At 44.8% G+C, this 16,219-nt stretch overlaps 2 protein-coding genes across 5 annotated transcripts; one reads left to right on the plus strand and one right to left on the minus strand.

Moving 5' to 3' along the window:
- Positions 1-139: 139 nt before the first annotated feature.
- On the minus strand, positions 140-9,176 carry acot11b (acyl-CoA thioesterase 11b). 2 transcript variants are annotated; one of them, XM_085927758.1, is made up of 17 exons: positions 8,900-9,176; positions 4,606-4,720; positions 4,010-4,261; positions 3,536-3,605; positions 3,347-3,407; positions 3,176-3,277; positions 2,942-3,077; positions 2,714-2,867; positions 2,445-2,564; positions 2,187-2,325; positions 2,012-2,067; positions 1,563-1,629; positions 1,367-1,450; positions 1,152-1,285; positions 950-1,081; positions 759-885; positions 140-666 (listed from the first exon to the last, which is right to left on the minus strand). In XM_085927758.1, the coding sequence occupies exons 3-17, from the start codon at positions 4,182-4,184 to the stop codon at positions 478-480; spliced, it is 1,746 nt and encodes a 581-aa protein (XP_085783884.1). In that variant the 5' UTR covers positions 4,185-4,261; positions 4,606-4,720; positions 8,900-9,176; the 3' UTR covers positions 140-477. The 2 variants fall into 2 exon arrangements, with proteins under 2 accessions (XP_085783884.1, XP_085783883.1); XM_085927757.1 differs by having other exon boundaries at positions 4,010-4,196; positions 8,900-9,175.
- Positions 5,227-15,281, plus strand: ssbp3b (single stranded DNA binding protein 3b). 3 transcript variants are annotated; one of them, XM_085927760.1, is made up of 18 exons: positions 5,227-5,427; positions 6,334-6,406; positions 6,746-6,807; positions 6,903-6,987; positions 10,042-10,131; positions 11,544-11,618; positions 11,799-11,861; positions 12,126-12,189; positions 12,325-12,398; positions 12,462-12,526; positions 12,600-12,648; positions 12,819-12,854; positions 12,929-12,980; positions 13,051-13,115; positions 13,194-13,272; positions 13,389-13,417; positions 13,494-13,595; positions 13,679-15,281. In XM_085927760.1, exons 1-18 carry the CDS (start codon positions 5,372-5,374, stop codon positions 13,706-13,708), a joined length of 1,149 nt encoding a protein of 382 aa, XP_085783886.1. In that variant the 5' UTR covers positions 5,227-5,371; the 3' UTR covers positions 13,709-15,281. The 3 variants fall into 3 exon arrangements, with proteins under 3 accessions (XP_085783886.1, XP_085783885.1, XP_085783887.1); XM_085927759.1 differs by having other exon boundaries at positions 13,051-13,272; XM_085927761.1 differs by lacking the exon at positions 11,544-11,618.
- The last annotated feature ends 938 nt before the right edge of the window (positions 15,282-16,219 follow it).

Here is a 16,219-nt window from a genome sequence, read left to right on the forward strand (position 1 = left end):
ATCACAATACAAAACTTTAAACAAAAACAACAATAGCTTCATTTGGGACTTGTGTTTATATTCCAAAATGTTTTTTTCTCTCAATTTACTGTCCACATTCCTTTGGAGTACACAACTGACAAAACATCAACAATATAGCTTGTTTAATATTTTAAAAACATTTATTGTTGCTGCTACTTGGCCGTGTTCTCTTATATCGCCATGTCATGCTCAAACTCAACATTAACCAATAACAATCACTAGTGATAATTACACCAATTGTCAGAAAGATACATCAGTAATAGGACAATGTAATCTACTAACTATTGCACACTTCATTTTCCAGACAGTTCCGTTAAAGCTATAAAAGTCATCCTTGTGCAATCTTGCGCAATAACCGTTTATCCTATGCCCTTGAAACGAGGTTTGACGACACGCGGTATTTCCTTGGCACTTTGACAAATGCCCAAAATATGAATGCAAAACTGAAATACAGTACTACGGCTCCTTTCGCAGCGTATCTGCTGCATTTGTGGCCTGCGGAGTTGACGTGATCAAGCGGTCCTTGTTGGCCTCAAGGAAGTCACTACAGGCGGAAAAAGCGCTGGAAAAAGACGAGGACAGTCCGGCAATGTCTGTTGAGATGTAGGGAAGAACTCCTGGTGTGGCCTGATTGTAGTAGGTGACCTGAAAGCAAACATAGGTACAGATTATTTCTCATTATTAAATAGTTAAAAATAAACAAAATGGCGGTGAGCAAAATGTTGGCAAATGCGAACCTTAGTGACAGCGCTGGACTCCTCTAAGATTGTGAATCCGGCGCAGAGAACCTCTCCTCTGTCGTAGTCCGCAGTTGGCGGATGAGTGGGCAGCGTGACGGAGCGCAACGCGATCAGATACGGATCCCTACGAGGGTCAAAACTCTTAGCTCAGCGCTGTTCAAACTTTAGCACACCGTGTCACGACATACCTGACATCACATGGTTTCCGACAAGATGCCAGCAAGATAAAGTCCTGACCTTTGCCCCCTTTACGGATGGAGGGCGTCCTGACGCGATATATGGTGTCGTCCTCGTCCGCCTGCGTGATCACCTCGCACGCCCTTGCAGGAAACATTTGTTTACCAATGAAACATTTAAGATGACATCGCTCGCTTTCAACAAGTGACTGACTGATAATGGCGGTCCCATTCTTTTCTCCTCCCGAGGTCCGAGAGAAGGTGGAACGTCTGCTCGGCCGACACGCTTACGTTCATCTCCACTTTGAAGCTCAGCGTCCGGTTCTCCTCCAGCGTGTACAGTCTGACCTATAAATAGCAGTCAAATGAAGAAAACAAATTAGGTCAAAAATGGCCGATGAGGGTTAAGTGACCGCCGTTAGTACTCACTTTGTTTTTTTCCGAGGTCAACACCCAGTTGTTTACGGTGTCCATCAGTTTCAGAGCGGAGACATTATTGTAGCTCAAGTACATCTGACCGAGGAAAGCCAAGCAAGATCGTCAAACTCATTTTATTCGCTCGAGTGCCGACATGTGGAATCAATCGGAAGCATCTCCTGAACTGCGTCTTTGGAATGACTCATACCTGGTTGCTTGGATCCCAGGGTACGGACAGAGGCACTTCATTTTGCTTGCAGGAGATGATGTATTTCCTGCACACACAAGCAAGCATTTACTCTAAAAATAAAAGCAAGACCCCAAGCAATAGGTAAACATTCTTGTAGTGGGTCCGATGTTGGGCCGAATAAAAATGAGATTAGAAGGAAAGCTGGAAACAATTGGCGTATTATGCCCGGCCAGCTGGGCTCAGCGCTAACATTCTATGTCACATGCTGAGGACGCGGAACAAAAGATTCCGCTGCGGGACACAAACATTCTGCAAGAGTGAGACAGCGTTACGTGTCATTTGAAGCAAATTGAAATGTATGAATTATATCTAAATTTTAATAAAGGAGCGTCATGCCTTTTTGTAAACCTGAGCCTTCAAGAGCTGAGAAAACTGTATTTGTAAAAATGCTGAGCTTTTCCACTCACCTATCGAGACGGATCTTCTTTCTGGCAATAGCTTCTTGATAACGTCGTTTACCGTCCTGTAAAACAAAACTTGCGTAACCACGGAGGCGGAACATTCTGGATTTGATTGACATTTATAATTATCCGAATTTCTTTGGCTGTATTGCTTCGAGTACACACAACATGGCTGACTCACTACAGGCTCGGGTCTTATCCGAGGTAGCGTGCGCGCTTTCCGATTGCCATCCAGGACCTCAAAGATCATAAAGGCACTATTGATATGACGCTGAGGTTCTCCACCCTGGTAAGCCTCAGCGCACACTCCCACCTCCATGCTGAAATGTCAAATTAAAGTGAGATCACGTTGTTGCAAAAGTGTGCACACCCTCCTCTAATTGCAATCAACATAGGAGGCTTTGTTGGAAGTGGTGCTATTGGAACTACGGTGACTGACCTGTGCTTGAAGGCGTTGTTCACAATTGACTTCAGTACCAATCGGTCGCCGATGTGGGACGGGCCACGGAAATGGAACATGTCAATGCTCCTCAAGGTGGGATGGGCATTACACAGGCGACTAGATTGACAAGGAGAGGGACAATAAATCCCTTTGCAGCGATTTATTGGTCAAATTCAGCTGCCCATGGAGTAACTAACAGCTTGAAGCAAGCACGCTTGGTTGGCCTCTTTACTGCCCTGCTAAATAGGAGTTTAGTCCTCACATACCTTGCCGAAATGGTGGCTACATTCTCCATCCAAGCCATAATCTGGCCCCCGAAGGTGCTGACTTGGTGGTTGGCGTGGGGCGGCAGCACCAGCTCCACGCTCTCCACTCGGGTGCGCTCGGCCGGCACGGCGTCCTGGTACTCTTGGCATTCGCCTGCATACAATAGAATGTCTTTATTGGCGTTGTGCGATGGGGATCGAAACAAATCTGAGGGCGGGAGTTAATACCGAGCTGTGCCGCGCTGCTGCTCAGCAGGTCTGTGATGATCTCGGCATGGATGAGCCTCATCCTCCTTCTCTCTGCTGCCAGGCTGTACTCCATCTGCTCCATTTGAGTTTGAGGGGTCAGCTGCTTCAGTTGCACCTGTGGTGGACAAAAGTATTGAGACACCACAGTTGCAACTGAAACCAAACCATTTGTGTGCTATGTCTCAATATTTTTGTTCCTATCTCCTTCAATACCTTTCCAGTTTCCCTTCTCCTGGCCACAAAAGTGGCACAGGCTTGACAAACCCTCCAGTGAGTGTCAGTGTAGAGGTCCTCGCATGTCACCATGATGCCAACCTAAAAGGGAAATAAGAAAGAGAGATCACTTGAATATTTTAAACGGTAAAATCAGTAAGGATTACACACCTCCATACTGGATGTGAAGGCTCGGTTGACTTTGGCTACGATGGTGACTACATTTCCCACACTGCAACACAAACAAGCTTACAATCAACACGGAGGGGTGATGATGGCATCAACATAGAATAGGCCGCTTATCTTGGGAGCATGAACAAAATTTCCAAGACCAATGACTGGTGTTGAATTGGTTCTTACCCTATGGTGTGTTCAAAGTGGATGTCATCGACAGACGCCGTGACACAGGAGCAGCCTGCGTGTCTCTCGGCTGTAATTGCAATAAAATCGACATTGCAATGTAGAAGAATGCAATTTTTACATTTCAATTTGAATTAATACGTATTTTGTATCGATCATTGAAAATATATTTATTTATTTATTTATTCATTTATGGGGGGGCATTAATAGGTGCTACATTAAACATATATGAAACTTTTTCCAACTCTATTCATTCACTTTTTATGCAATTTCCTGCACGTTTACGTTTGTAAATTAGAGTTACACTTAGGTCATGTTGCATTTTGAGCTCCACTATGCCCTGACAATACTAGGAAGGAGCAGTACAAAGTACAACAACAAAGAAACAAACCTCGAGGTTACCTCCATTGATAGGTTACATTTGGTCATTGTCTTATCAGTTTTATCTTCCCAACTCCATTCCGATTTGATTACCTGACAGGCAGGCCGTGGAGTCCATCCACTTGAGCAACTGTCCAGCGCTCAGCTCGCCGCGGTGATTGGAGTGACAGGGCAGCACAATCTGACTCATGGTGACTTCGGTGGGGTTCTTGTAGCCCTCGCCAATCTCCACCGCTGCGCCAGCGCATTTGACCTCCTCCGACGTCATTGCTCACCCACGCTGTGCAGACGGGGGACACGCGACGTGGCGGCGGGTCAATTGCAGCAATGCAATGACATCGAACACTTTCAAGGAGGGGAAAAAAACGCAAATGATGTTTTTGCATAAGTGTGCACACCCTCACTGCAGGTCACTTCATTTTTTTTTAGCTCTCATTTGCAGGTTGGCACTTATATTAAGTTGTTTTACAAAATTGCAACAACCAAACTGCTACAAACGTGAACTGCACACGACATTAGTTGCAAAAGAGGTCATGCATTTGGATTTATCCTTGCAATGACCTTTCATCTTAATTCAGGTGTAATACGGGCTACACAACGGTGTTATAAATACTTGAAGCTTGTCTGTGTGATCCAAGAAAAAAAGAAAAGAGTTTGCCGAACTCTAGAGATCGCAAAAAGTAACTTACCGATAGAAAAATGGGACTCCGGCTTTCAAAGACGAGTTGACAGTCCTTCAAATGGCGGAAAACCGAGTGGCAAAGACGGCAACCCGGAAGGGGGTTCTTGCTCCATTTCCCCAATCTTAAATAACAACACACACCCGAAATACTGTTACAACACGCTCGCCACAGGAGGGAGAGAGAGAGAGCTGGAGGTTATAGGAGAAAGAGGGAGGGACAAAACTGGAGGAGCGCTCTGCAAGTTTTAAGGCGGAATTTATATTTTCTTTTTTCCTGGGTTAAAATGCTCCGCATATTTACTCATTATTTACACTTGCTCATTTTGAAAAGGCAGTAAGTTCTGCAATACAAGCTGTAGTAAATATTTTGCATTGCAACGTAGCCAAGTATCTTACAGTAATTCAATCTATACAAAAATGTGAGGTTGTACTTTTGTAGTTTTTCAATTGAATGAAATTAATGAACATATTAAACAAAAACAGATTTACGCAATTATCAGCTTAATAACAAACTGAGCACGATGAGGTCCACCTTAAATTAAGTCTCATGCGCTGATTGGCTAACAAGACTATCAATCAAAACGCTATCCCCGCCTTTGTCTCCGCCCCCTGCATGGACCAAGCTCGGTTGAGTTATCGAGCGAGGAGGACCAGTGTAGTGCGGTTGGAGTGTGAGAGGGTCGCGATGAACCGACAGATGAAATAGAGTGGCGAGGGGGGGAAAAAACAACCAAAAATAAGCAAGAAAGCCGACTGTTCTACCACAAGAAACAATGTTCCCAAAAGGCAAAGGAACCCCAGTGCCGTCGGACGTCCAAGCACGAGAAAAGTAAGGCGAGAAATAGTGACGAATGTGCCGTCTTTTTTTTTTTCCTCCCCTCGCAACTTGCCTGTTGTTCGCTGGACAGGCTAGCAAGAGACAATTTCCTGCTACCGAGAATAGAATTGAATGAACCGCCTTGTCTATCGCTTGTCTCTATCGCCGCCTATTAAAAAAAAAAATCCCCCTTTGTCGCAATTTCAATTTAATTTTCCAACCATATATTCCGCCTGTAAATAGCGACTCGAATAACGAACACGAGTGTGACATTTAGGCTCGAATCGAAAGGTAGAAAACAATAACATCGCCTGGCTGCACACTATATTGTTTTGCGTGCGGAGCTCTTTCCAAGCTTGCTTTCGATCATTTGCCTTCTCGTCAAGCCTTTCTTGCTGACGTTTTGTGTCATTTCTGCACGATATACTGTTGCTCTCCCGTCCGCCACACTTTGTGTTCGGAGCCCCATGCAAGTGTTTTGTGCCACAGCCTTGCTTGGCAGCCATTGTTCACAAGGCCTGCACGAGTATGGGAAGACGTTTGAGCATTTATTCTGTATCAGTGATTTCTAGTCGTTTAATAACTAGTTAACTCCTTACCAGTACGACAATTTAGTATACTAGTAGAACGACTTGGGCAAACTAGAAAAGCGCGTCTTGCCAGCAAGGTTTTTTTTTTTTAACCAGATACTAGTGCAATTTTACTACTATGCAATCAAACCTTGCTAGTAAATTACTCTGTTGCACTAATAGTAACAAAGCTGGTTGAGGATTTATTCAATTTCAATGAACTAGTAAGCTCTTTGTCCTCCCTGGTAAAATAATGCAGGTACTATAGTGTAGTGATGTAGTAGAATGACTGTCTTATTAATATTTCTTTTTAATAGCTTAAATTAAAAATCTGGTTTGTTTCCCACAGGTTAGCGCTCTACGTTTATGAATATTTGCTTCACATAGGAGCACAAAAGTCTGCACAGACCTTTTTGTCAGAGGTAGGTGCCCTTAGTGGATATTTTCAATCTTGCACTTTCTGACTGACTCCCATTTTCAGACCGATATCATAAATATTTGTAAGTACTCACCAATACAGAGTACCTGCAGGTGACAATTAGCCAATGTGTCAAATTACCACAGTATAGCGCCGACTACTGGCAAGGAAGACTTAATGTCAGATTTTTTAGAGGGGGGCCTTAAGTAGTATCTGTGGCAGTATCGGCAACCCCCACAATTACCCGATACCTTCTAATAAAACTGGTATCGACCCAATACTACTAATAATTTTTTTCATCATTTCATATAAAGTGTTTTAAAATTCCAAACATTCTCTCCAGATACGATGGGAGAAGAACATAACACTCGGAGAACCCCCTGGATTTCTGCATTCCTGGTGGTGGTAAGAGCCGATGATCTCGTCTCCCCGTGTAAACACGTCCGGCCGGGGATTGTTTACGCGCTGATGTTTTTCTCACATCAACACGTCGTCCACAGTGTATTCTGGGACTTGTACTGCGCTGCGCCGGAGAGGAGAGAAACATGTGACCACTCCAGTGAAGCCAAAGCCTTCCACGACTATGTGAGTAGTCTGTTCATGTGTTGTGGCGTTCATATTGCATCGCCCAGCACGGAATTCCATTTTCTGTTTTTTAAATAACTTGGATGAATAGAATTCCTTGATTGGTCATGTGGAAAATTACTATGGTTTTGAGTTTACTCAAGATGGCTTGTACGTTACATGGCAAACTAGTTCAGACTGGATCAACAGCCTTGGCCGGTTCAAGTCGAACTCTTGACCTCAATTGCTTCATGGCCCGGCAGTAATTGAGATTTCTGAGGTTGTTGTTGTTTTTTTTTTTTTTTTTTTTAAATAAAGTTACCATAAACGTTATTGATCAAGATATATATATATATATATATTCTACATGAGAGAAAAAATCTCCGTGTTTTTTTTTTCTCTTTTTCCCCCCCTCTGTCCGTAATTTTGCCGTGTTGGTGACGCAACCGACGGAGGAGCTTATTTGCTTTCTGGGAAAAAGATGCTGATGTCAGCGTGTCAAACCCGTCTGTACGCATAGAAGCATATTAACTCGCAATAGAATCATCTCAATTGATTAGCAGCGAGGGGGAGACGGCCATTAGATCCACAACGTATGAATCGCACACCCGGTCAATGACACTTTTGTGATTGCGTGGTACTTTTTAAAAGCATCCCCTGTTTTATTGTGATACATTTTGTACGGTTTTTATCGTGCCGGTCAAATAAGCAAATGTAGATTAGAAGACTTTCACGGCATCAGCAGAAAAGCATGACTGTTCGCCCGCCGGCGCTCGGGAGAGGAGAGGGGGGTTGACTCATCAGGCAGGAAGGGGGCGGGAGGGGGGGTAGCTAAAATGGCGAGGCGGGTTTCAGCAGATAGTTGTCACGGTAACGGACCTTCTGGTCCCGCCGGTGACCTAGGAGCTCGGCGAGCGTCGGCAGTGGCACACTGCCCTTTAAATAATGACTTGCCTCGTGATTGCCAGGCGAGCTTGTTGGCTCAAACGACATTCTTCCATTCGCTTTGTGTCCTGTGGTTAGCAAACTGAGGATTGATCACCTTGATTTACAAGAGACCCGGTGTGCGTAGTTTTTTTTTCTTTTTTTTTTGAGTTACAATACAGTCCATTTACTTGCTTTGTGTTGCAAATCCAAAGTAGTTTGTTAAGTCACGATTAAGGCTGCTACTAACAATCTGTCGATTACTTTTGTCGATTGATATATTCATCGGATTAAAAAAAATGATCGCTACACAAAAATTACAAATAATGACTCAGACTATCGTGTGTGTGTGGACAGTACTTGTGCTTGGAGCGTAGCCATTGTCTGCGTGGGGGAGGTGCGTTGGTGCGCGCTGGCCGCCGGCGCTCGTAAAGCCCTGGTGTACTCACGCCGGCGATGCCGAGCGCTCCCCGAGGGGCCCCGTCGCCATGGCGTCGGGGGCTGATTGATGGCTGTCAGGGGAGTTGAGGGCCAGATTGGCGAAAGGGAAGGGGGTAGCGGCAGCATGGCATATGCCCACCATCCACCAGCACGAGGCAAAAGGGGGCGGGGGTGGGACCGGAGAAGTCCAGTCGGGATCCGGGCCGGCTTTTACGACGCTGAGTAATGGTTAAACATTTACAAGCTAAACATGGGGCCTTTTTTCTCTGCGCTGTTGATTCTAAGGGAAGAAGAGAGGGGCTGTTAAGACTTGGTTTGGTCAGGAGGCGGCAATTGGGTGGTCTCTTCTAACATTTCTCTCTCGTGCCGGAAAGGCTGTGTTCTGAATCACTTCTGATCCAAAACTCAATGTTTATGGGACGATAGGGTGTTTTGAGATACAAGCGACCCTGCTTACGGGTTTTTACTTTGACTTGTGAGCAAAAACTTGAAATGTGAGCAAGCAGTTTGGCAAACACTGAGCAATATATCCCCCCAAATTCTTCCAGCTGGTTAATGCAATACTCACAGGCATATATTCTTTATCCTCTGCAGTGAAGTAGAACAATCATTGTCGAGTAGAAAAGGAGCACATCTGAAATCCTAAATCTTGCATGGAAGCTTGAAGACTTAACTGCAATTTGCCACTGCTTACTTGACCCTTCAATAAGTTATACTTCAAAATATACAATGAATAGAAACAAAAGGTGCGCCGTTGGACCCAAAAAACTAGCGGTCAACAGAAATATTGGCATCTAGCCTCCAAGCAAAAGAAACATTTCCAGGTAGACACAGGTGGTATTAATTAGGTCACAATGACTCCGCCCCCGGCGACACACTTAACGCTTACCTCAAGTAACAAAAAAATCTCCTAAATCAAATAAATCCTTCTATGCCCCCTTAAACATTTTTGTCCCCCCCTCTCTCTCCCATAACACCAAGGTGTAAAGACCTACAAAATGCGTGTTTGTTTGCACATCATGGAGGTGTCGGGGCCTCGACTTCTCTTTCTGGCCTCACTTCTCTCCCGGTTGAGGTATTTCACAGTGGTCCTGCAGCTGCAGCCTGCGCCCATCCGGTATAATGGGGGTGGGGGGGGTAGATACGTGTGTCGGCTCTTGACCACTAATGTCTTTAGTGGCCGTCAGCGTTTGCATATTTGATGCGACCTCCGAGCCTTGCGTCGTAACCACTCCTTGTCGCCGTGGCCATCCAAAATGGAGTACTCCCGTTGCGTCGCTCCTCTTTGGAAGCCCAACAACGCTGCCGCTTAGGATGCATTAGCACATCTCATGTTCCCTTTGCTACAAGGAAGAAAAAGACGCGGGCAATTAGGAGTGTGTGTGTGTGACCAAAGCAAATGGCACATTAGTGAATTAGGCCTGCGGTTTGCGCAGGAAATCGCTCCGGTCTGCCTCGGCTGTGGAGCCACTGACTCACCGAGTCCCTCCTGATGCTTATCTCAGGCGCTCCATCGTGGATCGGCGGGGCTCGGGATTTGCCTCACGGACCGCGCCGATGATTTAAGTATAGCAAATCTCGTTTATTACGAAGACGAAAACCAAAAAGTCGAGCTCGGACTGGCACCCAAAATCTCAGTTCCTCCTGATTGCTACTAAAACTTCTTTTCAGTTCAAAATGGCTGACTGGAATGAATTGTTTTGTTTTCAGAGTGCAGCGGCGGCCCCCAGCCCCGTAATGGGAGGGATGCCCCCTGGTGACGGCATGCCAGGAGGACCCATGCCACCTGGATTTTTCCAGGTCAGTGCAACGCTCGCCTCACTGATACCAGAAAAATTTCTCATCAAAAAAAAAAATTCACCATTCATTCATTCTTAATCACTTAGGCTCTGTTCTCTAATACTGATGATCCAATTTTGTGACTCATGCGTGGGATTCCGTTTTTTTTGTGTACCTGCGTGCTTGCTCACATTATGGCCAAAATGCGAAATTAGCATGAACACATATTGAGTCATCTTAAGTGTGGCCTCTTGTTTATTAAGTTAACAGCTCTGGGAACATTTTGTTCCAAGCCTTTTGAACGACAAGATTTCATTCTCGCAACATCTCTGCTGCTAAAATTAGGATTGATTGGTTTTTGGAAACTTGCTCGGATTTTACAAAAGCAGTGTCACCAACTTACCACAAAAGAGAAGGAACGGCACAAGCTTTTTGTTTTGACTCTGCTTGATGAACTTGTAAACGTCAGAGATGTTTAGTATGCACGGGCCCGTCCAGTGCTGTAAACAGGAAGGCGTGGCGCAGCCATTTTCCCCCTAATGGAGAAATGGAAGTAGGCTGCACCTACTGTTGGATCAATATCTCGAGAAGCGTTGGGTAACTGTACGCAATGAAGCAATGATATTAACTCTGAAAATGTCTTGCAAATAGATTCCAACCATCATTTGTAAAAAAAAAAATATTATTTTTTTCTGTACGGTAAACGAAATGAACTGGTTTTAAAATGGAAAGAATGAGTCATTAATTGAAAAAAATAAAATTACCAATGCATTTTTAAATTTACCGATTCAATACTGTAAATATAATATGACAGAGCACAATCATAATTTGTGATTGCAGCTACGATGATACTTCTTGATACACTAGATCGCCCCCTAGTGGTTGGCTGACTACTGTTTGGAAAAATATTGGCTCACGATTCAAATTCCATTAATAATGCAGTCCTACGACAAGGCTCGGGGTGAAAACAAAACCGGAACGAGGCCAAATATCTCCTGAGGGGTTACGCAATCCGGAATCCGTCGTAAGTGTGTAAAACTCGGATGCCTGCTTCTCTTCGCGTCAAGTGTTAGTGTACGGCTAGCTAATTGCACGGAGCCTAATTGATGCTGTTATTTTTGGGAAGGGGGGGTGATTAGCGTTGATGACATGCTGCATGCAGCAAGGTTCCTCCTCTCCTTGATAGACAGGCAAGAGAGCCCACATCCTCTTCTCTCGTTCAAGGCCACGTCTCACTCGCTTGCTTCTCTGCTTAGCTTCCAAGAACACAGCTTATTCTGTTCTTGCTTTTTTTTTTTTGCATCTTTCGCTCCAACTGTCTTCTGCCCTGCAGTAACCCTGCTTTTCTTTTTCTGTCTTTGCCCCTCTTTCTCTCTTCTCCCCCCCTCCCCTCCCTTTCCTCTCTTTTGCCATCATTTTGTGCAATGCCGCAGGGTCCTCCCGGTCCCCAGGGTTCTCCTCACCCTCAGCCTCCTCCCCCTAACAATATGATGGGACCCCACAGTCAGGTAACGCTCCCTCTCCCTCTGCGGCCCCCCTTGTTTTGCCGTCCGCCGTCGTTTCGGGGCCAGGGGCGCTCAGCGCTTCGCTCTTTTCTACGCTCACTGCTCGCACAACAGAGAGGAAGGAAGGAAGAGCCTTTAGGCTTTGAATGGAAATCTCACGCAGATGTCTTGTTTGTGTCGCAGTCCTTCATGTCGCCTCGCTTCGCCGGCGGCCCGAGAGGTCCCCCCATCAGGATTGCAAACCAGGTAGAAGTCAAACACACAAACAGGGGAAAAAAACACAACATTCACTTCAGGTTGAAATGACCAATTGAGAAATTGTATTTATTATTGTATTGTTTAAATTAATTTGCCTTGCTGAATGGAGACTTAATAGTGCGTTGCCCCCTGGTGGTTGGCTGACGTCTGTCACGTGATAATAACTAACTTAAAGGTGCCGTAAAAAAAAAAAAAAAAAAAACATCATCCACTAGGAATGACAAATTCCCATGATGCATTTCTCCTTCGCAGCCACCAGGGGGAGGACCCGGCCCGCATCCCATGTTGCCTAATATGGACCCAACAAGACCACAAGGTAAGGATCAGTGCTCGAAATATTCCTTTTTTAACTACCTAGGGGAGAAAGGAAGCACGCATTTGGGTGTAGTCCCTATTGAGTCTGTTCAAGTGGAGGTGTGAAGGAATGCATTGTCTCCTCTCCTCCCACTAGGTCATCCTAACTTGGGACCCATGCAGAGAATGAGCGGCCCTCGAGGAATGGGGCCCATGGGGCCCGGGCCGCAGGTAACGCTAGATTGTCGCTTTGCTAGCGCTAACGCAAAATAAAACAACTTGATGTCTCATCAGAACTTTGGTGGCGGGATGAGGCCCCCACACAACACCATGGGCCCCGGCATGCCAGGAGTCAACATGTGAGCCTTCGCGTCACTCGGTATTTTCACACAAAGCGCAAGTGTCAGGTTGAACATTGCCTTTGCCTTCCAGGGGCCCGGGGACCGGTCGGCCGTGGCCCAATCCTAACAATGCTAATTCTGTGAGTAAACACACACACACACAAAGAGCAAATTGCGCAAGAGTTATTGTGCTGCGAGTCTGGAACGCAATTGCGGCATTTTGTGTCATCGGAACCGGCGGCCATGATGCTTTTCGGATGATGACGCTTTAGCTTCTCTAGTCAGTAATGGTGGCTGTTGTTGCTTTCAGATGCCTTACTCGTCACCGTCTCCCGGCGCGTACGGGGTAAGAAGACATTTTTGCTAATTTTTCAAAACATTTTTTTCACGGTGTTTAATGATGTCATTTTTTTTCTGAAGGGGGCATCTGGAGGAGGACCACCAGGGACGCCCATCATGCCCAGTCCCGCAGGTGAACTGTCGTATTTTTACATTTTCCACTTCCGCCATCATGAATACTTATTTTTATTTTTTAAAATCAGACTCCAACAATTCTGGCGACAATTTGTACACCATGATCAACACTGGACCCGGTAATCGAAATAATGTAAGTTACGTTGTAGCTGCTTTTCTTGGTGAGCCTTCCAGCGGCCGTGCAATCCCACACATTGTGTTTCCGCTTCAGTTCCCCATGGGCCCCGGCTCTGACGGACCCCTGGGGGCAATGGCTGGGATGGAACCGCACCACATGAACGGGTCACTAGGTAACACCGCCTGCCGCAATGCACACTTTCAAAATATTACCAGATGTGGGGAAAACGTGTTGTACAGAGAGTAGAAAGTGCTGATCACGACATTAAAAGAAGATTTATTTGTTTAGGCTCCGGCGATTTGGACGGAATGAACAAGGTAAACCTCGCAAGCGGCCGTGTGACCAAACCACAATAATAATTTCATGCTTTTTTTTTTTTTTTCTTCTCCTCAGAATTCTCCAAACAATTTAAGCGGCATTAGTAATCCTCCGGGGACCCCGAGGGATGATGGCGAGCTGAGTGGGAACTTCCTCCACTCGTTTCAGAGCGAGAACGTAAGCTCACACCCACTTAGCCTCCCGGTTCGTGATTTGGTGGTCTAATAGGATTTAGGTAACTGATCTTCTGTCTTCTGCAGTACTCTCCAACCATGACGATGAGCGTGTGACTCCCCCCTCGCTCTCCCCGGCCCCCTCCCCCCCTGCCAGCCTTACCCTTCGTAATTTGCCATCATTCCAAGGATTCGAAAACCCCCATTCGATCAGAGGCATCAGCAAAGAATCAGGGATCCAAAGTCCACGTCAGAAAGACGGGCAAAGAAAATGTCTCTCGCGCAACAAAAGCGACGAGCGTAACAACGGCGACACGTAACCCCGACGATACAGTAAAAGAGAGAGCGATGCTTTGCTTTTTTTTTTTTTTTTTTTTTTTTTTTTTCTCAGACAGAATTTGCGCAGGAATTGTCCCCATCGGGTCCACTTCAAACACTGGAGAGTGTACATACATGTACATTTGCATTGTGAGCTTTTTTTTTTTTTTTTGGGTGCTGCTCGCCATACGTGTCCAGCTCGTTGCTTGGAAGACTCCCCCCCTCCCTCATACAGTGTTCCCCCACCTATTCAGTTTTTGAGGCCTATGCTAACGCCACTATTTGGCCAAATATGATTATGATAACCAATTAAAGAGCCGATTTTTCAAAGCACTAGTTGGTCAATTTGATATATATTTTTTTTGTGCCCATGCCCAAAGCACTGTGAAATCTGAACAAGTAGTGCTTTGACGCCATTTTGTAGCATCTTGGTCACAATGAACTATGCTGAATTGAAGAAGGAGGAGTCTAAAGTCCTGCTGAATATAAGTAGTGCTGTGGTACCAAGAAAAGTCAAGCTTTTCTTAGGCCAAATAGATATGTTGCCATCAGTGGGGGAACACTGTAGTTCGGACTCCATACATTTTGGACAACAACCTGATCAAAATTCAACTGGTGAAATAACTGCCAAATATTGGTAAATTTTTAGACCTTTTTTTTTTTTTTAGTTCATTGAGTTTTTGACTGCTCTTACCTTTCCCAATAGGTCAATCTGACTTCCACATGTGGCCCAACGAATACACTCAGACACATTTGGGAAGCCGTTTGAACATTTATTCCGCATTCTACTAGAAAGCTCGCTGGCCTCGATAGACAATTCAACACGTCAGTGGAACGACTATGCCTTACTGGTATTTTTTATTTTTTTTTCCCAGTCGTGTCCAAGTGTATTACTTGTCTAGCTCGGTAATTATGTACTGGAAGGCCAAAAGTAGCATCGTAGCAAAAAAATAAAGGATTTCTAGTCAAATAAATGTTCAACTGGCTTTCATTAGACATTCTCAGCATGCGACCCAGTGCTGCCCCCAAGTGGACTCAAGCTTTTAAACTTTTTTTTTTATTGTGGTCTTTAATTATTTTGTCCCCATTTTTTAATGTAATATATTGATAATATTTTGGACTCCGTATATTGGCACAGTCATTGTGAGTGAGTCGGCGCCGTTACAAACTTAGCGAGCAGCAGTCTTGTCAATGTGATGAGGGTTTTTTTTTTTTTTCCTCCTGTGAACATTACACGTCTGCTCTGTGTTGTCCTATTTTTGCTTCTTTTTTTTTTTATTTTAAAATTGAGGAAAGATTGATTGTTAATATAATTTTACAATAACTTAACTTCTAGTGTCTGTTTTTATTTTTTATTCTATTTTCAATTTTTCCATTCACTGGGAACATATGGACGCCGCGGACACGATTGCTATTTATTAGACAGTTAACAGACATTATCATTCAACTGAGGCATGGAATAAAATGTGGCTTTAATACAAATCGTTAGCTTGATCTGTCTCCAGTTTTGATGTATGTTCCCCCAAACCTCCCTTTCTCATCTAAAGACTTTTTTTTAAATCCTGTTTCTTGGGGGGGAAAAAAACATTCTCTTATTTGCAAACAATTTGAACGGTGCAATACAGCAGGTGCAAACTGGTGGCTGCTGTTTGAACTCCAACCAAAAAGTTTTCAAATGACTTAGTTCTACTTCTGCATCGTGGCCAAGGTTAGACTCCAATCCAAGTCGGATCCCGTCTGTAAATCCATCCATGAGCTGTCAAACCAAACACGAATCCTTTGTGTCATTTCCCCCCCCCCTCTTCTTCCTCATTCTCTTTATTTATTGGTTGATTACAGCTTTTTGTTGTATACCACCACCTGCTGTGCAATTTCTGTCATTCGTCAGCAAAACAAACTTCAGTGACCGAATGAAAAAAAATGAAAACACTTTTCGAGTACCGTTTACAATTGAAAGTTTTGAAAGCATTTCTAAACCATTAAAAGCAAAAAGATTGAACTTAAAAGAGAAACACAACTGAACTCTGATGTAATTCTTTCCGCCGCCACTAGAGGGAGCCAGCACACCCCACTTTGAGAACCACAGTCCTTATAGAAAGCTTGTTTACGTTACCTAAGAAGTTGAACTTGCTGACTTATGCAGACAAAACCAGAGGAAATGTTCTGGCTCAGCGCGGGTCCAATGAGTCCAACGAGCGGGCCGAGCGGCTGGCCTGCCTCGGCAGGAAGTGACCTGGCTGGGCGGCAGCCAAACTTCCTGTGAAACAAGAGCTTGCTGAATGTATGTGCCGGCAAGCATCACAAACAGAC

The sequence above is a fragment of the Syngnathus leptorhynchus genome, chromosome 13 (assembly GCF_054491065.1).
Source record: "Syngnathus leptorhynchus isolate UIUO chromosome 13, UIUO_Slep, whole genome shotgun sequence".
NCBI lineage: Eukaryota > Metazoa > Chordata > Actinopteri > Syngnathiformes > Syngnathidae > Syngnathus > Syngnathus leptorhynchus.